The 6,935-nt window shown below is 38.7% G+C and overlaps 1 protein-coding gene across 1 annotated transcript; it reads right to left on the bottom strand.

The window, feature by feature from the left end:
* Positions 1–611: 611 nt before the first annotated feature.
* On the bottom strand, positions 612–6,569 carry TSEN54 (tRNA splicing endonuclease subunit 54). The gene is made up of 11 exons (XM_053453642.1): positions 6,468–6,569; positions 5,591–5,755; positions 5,232–5,295; positions 4,407–4,490; positions 4,108–4,206; positions 3,961–4,013; positions 3,368–3,454; positions 2,645–3,288; positions 2,454–2,514; positions 2,255–2,374; positions 612–895 (listed from the first exon to the last, which is right to left on the bottom strand). Exons 1-11 carry the CDS (start codon positions 6,473–6,475, stop codon positions 745–747), a joined length of 1,536 nt encoding a protein of 511 aa, XP_053309617.1. The 5' UTR covers positions 6,476–6,569; the 3' UTR covers positions 612–744.
* Positions 6,570–6,935: the final 366 nt, after the last annotated feature.

Below are 6,935 nucleotides of genomic sequence, written 5' to 3' on the forward strand. Positions count from 1 at the left end.
AACCTGGACGTTGTGAAGGTAACATTTTAAAAATGTACATCTGTCCTGTACTGTGTGGCCGCAGGGTCCAGCTTACCCTAGAGCAGGTAAAACAAAAAATGGTTCGAAGGAGACAACCTCTCTACCTGTAGGCAGGCAGAGAAACACTAAGGGCTAACTGGGGGGGGTTCCTTTATATCACTTTAAGTCACTTTAAGTCCTGCCGCACCACAGGAGAAAAAATACCTTTGTTGAGTAATTAACACTGAGAAAACGTTTAATGTAGAACTGGTGCACTAGAACACTGAGGTTTATTTGCTTCAAAGATTAAATCTGCCCACACACCACATTCAGACCTAGTTGTATCTCTGTATCTCACATCAATCTGCTCCTGTTTATGAATCCATTCGGACATCTTCTTAGATGGGGACTTGCATACATTTTTTTATTGAAAAAAGGACTCTGTTTTTCAATGTCTTAACCTAGTGAGAATCAAAGTTTATATTCAAAGCATACATCCTCTGTCTCAAAAGTGAAGATTTGCTGTGTTACCTTTGTAAAGTTAGACTATTGCCAAACTAGGTGTTATTCTCTTCTCTAAAGCAATCCAGAAAGTAAGATGTTTTTCTCACTTCATAAAAACACAAACATGTCAACATTTTTAATCTTGCTGCACAAATCTAAGAAATAACTAAAATTAGACAAAATATGAATATATGAATGTTGCAAAATGCAGATTTGCCCATTCTGGGCTCCTCATCCCTCTCAAGGGTAGACATCCACAGGCAGCTTGAAGTCCTTAAAAGAGTAAAATGCTACTTCTCCACAGTCTACAAGGGCAAACACAACAGGTGCATCTCCACTTTTCATTGTCAGATGTTTCATTGTACGTAGGGAGGGGATCTGTTCATCAAAGCTGAAGACCAAAATAAAAAAAATTGCACCAGTTACTTCGAAGGTATTTGGAAAAGAAAATATTGATTATTATTGACTATAAATACATATTGGATGCGCAGTAGAGTCATCACAAGAAAAAGGCATGAATTCAACCAATAGAATGGCATTAATCACAATTACTATAAAAAAGCATTTATTTCACACATCATATGGAAGTTTTAAGATATGTGAAGCAAAATATTTGCAGAGAAACTTCCAGATGAAATATAAAAAACAATCAAAATAAATAAATTCATCTGGTTAGCAAATAAAACTTAAAATGTTGACACCACATACTGTCAGGATTTACAATCAACTTTTTAATGTTTGTTTTTTTAAAATATTGTAATTACATAAAATTTTGATACCTTGGGATCTTGTATTTGTATCTATCTGCGATAGATTCTATATTTAAAAAATAACTTAAGAACCAGATGATTTTTTCTATCCCCTATGCCATAATTACCTTCAAACCGTACACTGCTCTGTCCTTTACTTTCCAGATTAGACATATCATCTCTAATAATTACCTTTGTTGCAATTGTGCTCAGGACATTAACACATCAATACATGTAAAAAAGCTTGTCTCAGTGGGAATGGTAGGTTATGCTGGCAAGAGTTTAGAGTAACATGTGCTATCATTCAACCTTTACTGTATGCTCTGCCCAACATGACCAGGAACACATACTAAGGCTCTATCAGATTGTGCTAAGCTGCTGTGTCATGTTGTGTGTATGGGTGAGGGAAGGGGGAAGAGTTGCCTGATGGTGCTGTAAGCAGGAGGGGCTTCAGGAAAGTGTTGGGGGACCAGTCAGATAGTGTTGTGTACCCCGGGTAGAAGGTATGTTGGATAGTATTTGGGGTGGGGTGCTGCCAGATAATGTTGTGTGTGGAGGGAGAATAAAAAAACGTTTAAAAAGAGAAAAGAGACGAAAGATAAAGAAAACAAAAAAGAGGAAGAGAAGAAGAAAGGGGTCAGAGTGAAGAGAGAGGGAAAAAGAGGAGTAGGGGAGTGTGTTGAAGAAAGGGGTAGAAAGAAAGACAGTCATTTTAATGGCAGACACATACTGTATGTTATTCAACAATAAAAAATACCTTAAATATTAAAAATTAACAGACTGTAGTTTGGAGTAGCCGTATTAGTCCAGTGTATAAGAATGCAAAAACACATGTACCGGTTATTTTTAAACTGTGTTTTCCACTTGCTTGGTCAGAAATGCTTTTGACTATTATTTTAAATACTGTTAGTCCAATAAAAAAGGTATTACAAGACTCTGCAGCATTCAGTTTTTTTGCATTCTTAAATTAACAGACTATTGTGTCTGATTGAGCCTCATACCTGCGCACACATATCCGTGCATATGGTCTTCCTGGTCTGGATTTTCTGAATTCTGAGGTTCCATCAGCTTGATACACATCAAAGTCAATATGGTACACATTTGTTGCATAGTTCTGCTGCCTATTGAGGACAACAGACATTTACTAGGAGCCAAGTATTACTCTAATATAATAATATATATTTATTATATACCGCTTACCTCTCAAAATGATCAATAAGGTGGGATGGGCTCATTACTGTGATCTGTTCCAGAACAGAGGCTAGTGATGGAGATAAGACAATCTATAAATACATGCCACATGTCATATTAATAATGTCCTAATTGCGCAATTATAGGGATTAATGTATTTTTGTGTCTGAATGTGATTTTGTATTATTCATCCTTCTCACCTGTTGTTTTCCCATTCTCAGGCATCAACAAAGGATTCACAGTACTAGCCCAGAGATGGGGAGGTTTCTCTTTGTGGATTAGGAGTCCTCTGTTCTGCAGGAGGTTTTTGTACTCCTTCCAGTTTGAGCAGCTCTGAACCTTGGGGTCTGCATTGACACTGGTCTTAAATCTGCGTTCCCAGTCCCATTGCTCTTGCTCCCTTTGGGACATTTTCTCTTTTTTTAGATTTATTTTCTGCAGCCATTGAGATAAGTCTAATTCACGCGCTACTACATTTTCAGGTAGCAGTGCAAGGTCAGGTTTGGGGAGAAAAGTGTAAGAATGGGTTGGGGCACAGTTTGGAAAGAAAACATTGGAAAAGTCCCAACAGAAAGATGACACATTTTCTATTAAAGTGTTTTCCAACTTGCCAGAAGCTTCACAATTGCCTTTTTCTTCTCTACCATCAAGGAGATACTTGTGGTTTGACTGTTCTACAGAATGTGTGCGCTCTGACGGATCATCAACTTTGCAAGATTCTTCTGTGGCATGGTTTCCTGCAATTGTCTCATATGTGGACTTTATGTTATCTAAACAGTGACTGTTTCCATCTTCTCCTTTGTCTGGCTGTATAGTTACATTCTGCTCTACACCAGCTTTTAACCTACAAGTACACAAGCAAAGCTACATTCAAACCTTCTGAAGCAGGCCTAATTATAACGATAAAAGCGACAATTCCTCACCCTGGGCTTGAGCTCCGTTTACGTTTTCGATGCAGTCTGCTGCAACTTTTCATATTTATTTGCCTCTCATACACAGATTGAACAGAACTGCAGGAAAAGAGTAAAGTATGTCACTTTGTGAAACATAAATAGTGCTTTGATGTGGGATAAGAGATTAAAAGAGGGGAAGTAATTTTCAAAGTTAAGCTTGCTCATTAGGTGCCCAGGCAGCTTCTCCTTAAAAAAACAAAACCTAGAAGCGACACGACAAACTGTACAGGGCACTTTTCCACAGCTCTATGACATGATAGAAGGCAATTGCTTTATTCTGCAGAGTCATAAGGATCAATGTAATTACGATGTTTAATTTGTCAAGTCCTCCACGGCAACTAACATATATGCCCACTAGACTGGCACCAACTACGCCAAGTAAGAGTATAAAGGATCGGAAATGTGACTGTGATGGTTTCAGTAAGTTTAGTTAAAGAGATTATGCATACAGAACAGAAATAAACTGATAAACTGTTGATAGGCTGTTGGGTAAAGGACCTAGCAAGGTGTTTAGTAAGGCAAACCTGTAGAATATACCGTAAAAATAAATGTTATACACTTACCTGGGGTCAAAGCGAGTTACAATGTAGCCTAATCTTTTCAAATGACTATACACCTGCAAATAGACAAAACACAGGGAAAAGTAACTGATTTGTAACAACACGCTTTGAGAGATTATAAAAGACTGAACATCCAATTTTTACATATACCTGATATTGCAGCAGGCTGATTGTTTGACCAGTAAGCAACCTTTCATATGCTTCCTGAACAGACAAAGGCAGGTTCCTGTAGAATAGCTGGATGGTGCCCTATAAAGAAAAAGTATATATTTAGGCGCATGACAACAATAAGTCATTTAAAGCTGATCTACATGAGTAGGGGAACATGCACAGAGCCAAATGACAACTACCAATTGAATAAAAGCTAATTGGTACTCCACAACATTAGTGAATAATGAACCACGTTAGGGACATCTGATGTTAAGGGTTAAAGAAAATGTGCTACTCACGCACTCCAGCAAGTAAACAGCTTCTTCAGGTAAAAGGCACTGTTTCCCTTGGTTTGTGAATCCCATGGTCTGCCAGAACTTGCCCTAGGAAGTTAAATGTCCACTTAGCAGACAGTATCTAAGAGCACTTTAATGATTAAATTATACACACTCTAGCAAAAACAATAATTGTAAAACAATAACCCATAGACCAGGATTATAATACTTGGGGGTAAAAGGTTTCAGCCATACAAATACACATATGAATACAAACAAAACAAGATTCTGTCAAAAAGGGGTAAAAAAGATTGATACTGGTTAACCACCACCATCCACAAAACAAAGTGTCTGGATGTGTGTGTGGGTATATAAGTATGTGTTTGTTAGCGTGGTGTCCAGCTGCGTTAACATCAGTGTTTGTTAATGTGTCTGGTTGTGTCAGTTAGTGTGCATGTTAGTGCGAGTGTCTGACTGTGTGTGTTAGCATTGAGTGCCAGGTTGTGTTGGTGTGAGTGTCTGAGAGGGTGTGTTAAGTATTCTCTGGATGAGTGTGTTAGTATGAGTTGTGTGTGCTTGTGTGAAGGTCCATAGAACATCCTTAAACTGTTCACCACAGACCTCAGTAAATGTCCACCATGAGCAATGTCTACCCCTAGATTTGGACATGGTGTGGGTAGGGGGCAGCATTTCATTCCTGCCCCCTACCCACACCAGGCAGCAGCTGACCTAACCTGACTCATAAACTAATCTCAATAAACATAGTTCAAAAATTACACATGGCGCAGTCAACATTAGCTGCTGATCTGGGCTAAAGTAATACTTTGGAATTTTTCATCAATCACTTACGGCTGGGGATGTCAACTCCACCAACAACTCCTGAGGTTTCCAGACACCACTCACAAGGCTTCCCCTGAAAAAGATCAACAAAGAAAGTCATATTTATTTCACTGATATTCAGTAAAACTGTGCCTATAAGTGGGCTGCTCACACATTTACACACGCACACAATATAGCTAGTGAACCCAGAATGCAATTTGTGTGCATTCTAGGAGCATGTATACAGCACACTCTTTAGGTGAGAAATACTCTCTTCTGGTGTGCATCAAGAAACATTGCAGGTTCAAACAGACAAGACAGACAAAAAATATACATAGAATTTAGTGGCAAAACACATTCTATAAAATAAAAAAAAATTAAAAACTTACAAGCGTTCCACACGCTCCTCTCTCAGAAGTTCCCACTGCTCTTTACGACAGAGATGCAGCTTCTCACTTTGCGTCTCTGAACCATCAGGTAAAAAGTCCTTCTGTCCATGGGCGCGCTGGGGCAGGCTTTTCTCCCGACTGCGTACAGCAAACAGCTCGGCTGGGCTGTGGATGAAATATATATATATAATTGCTTTATACATTTTGTGCTTTGTTCATAACCTGTGTGAACTAAATATTTGGAACAACTACTGTTATTTCTCGCATTGAATAAAATATCTAGAAAACGGGCACTAAACAGCAGCTGACTGGGGATGGTTAGGTAGCTCTGGCATTTGAAGGCTGCCGCTGACAGCCGCAACACGGCAGCAGGCATATTCAGGTGCCAGCCGGATGCTCCAGCACCCAATATTCCTCTGTAGCACGCGGGTCTGGGATTAAATCACTGAGAAATATACATAATTAGTATATTTGTTTTGTATGTTGAATGGAGGTCTAATTACCTTTATTCAACATTTAATAAACCATGATAGTACAAACATTTACTATAAAAAAAAGTTTATTATAACACTATACCTGTCACTATTATATATATATATATATATATATATATATATATATATATATATATATATAAGGGTTTACTATTGTATTACTGTATATGGCTATAGATACGATAGACATTAACCAGTTCTGTCAATACAATAACAAAGTACCTAAATATCACAGTATTGCTGCTTTGCTAGCTAAATACGTAATAAATATATCATGAGTTAGCCGCCTCTGGAAAAATCAGAAGCAGCGGCGTTACGCGGGAAAGCGGCGAGCTACATTCACTACAGGTATTATCTTATGGCCGTGGACGTTCAAATCGCACCTTAGCATCGTGACCAGGAAGTATTTCCCATCCGGGTACCAACGCGACCGACTACAGAACGCAAGCGTGCCATTCAGCCGACGTCGTTACGTTGCGCAGCGCTTGCGTCACACTTCGGCGCCGTGTGTGTTGCGCAGTGGGAGGAATAGTTCTTGAGGTGGTGTATGGAACTTTGCAAGGCAGTTTGAAAGTGAACCTTGTGGGGTGTTGATAGTTTGCGTAGGCTTTGCGTGCTGCAATAGGTTAAGTGCCTACTTTGGGCATTTAGACACAGTATACAGATTAGTACATCAGCTAATGCAGAGAGTAAATGTATATTCCTGTGGTAGCATCACCTTGCTATGGTGGTATAAAACTGTGCATCAATATGTAATGAAAATGGTACATCTGTCTAAAATGGGTGTTATATCTGATGTTCCTGTAATTTAATGTACAGTCAATCCATTTATTTTTACTAACTGGAGTCTC

This window comes from Spea bombifrons, chromosome 13 (genome assembly GCF_027358695.1).
Source record: "Spea bombifrons isolate aSpeBom1 chromosome 13, aSpeBom1.2.pri, whole genome shotgun sequence".
Lineage (NCBI taxonomy): Eukaryota > Metazoa > Chordata > Amphibia > Anura > Pelobatidae > Spea > Spea bombifrons.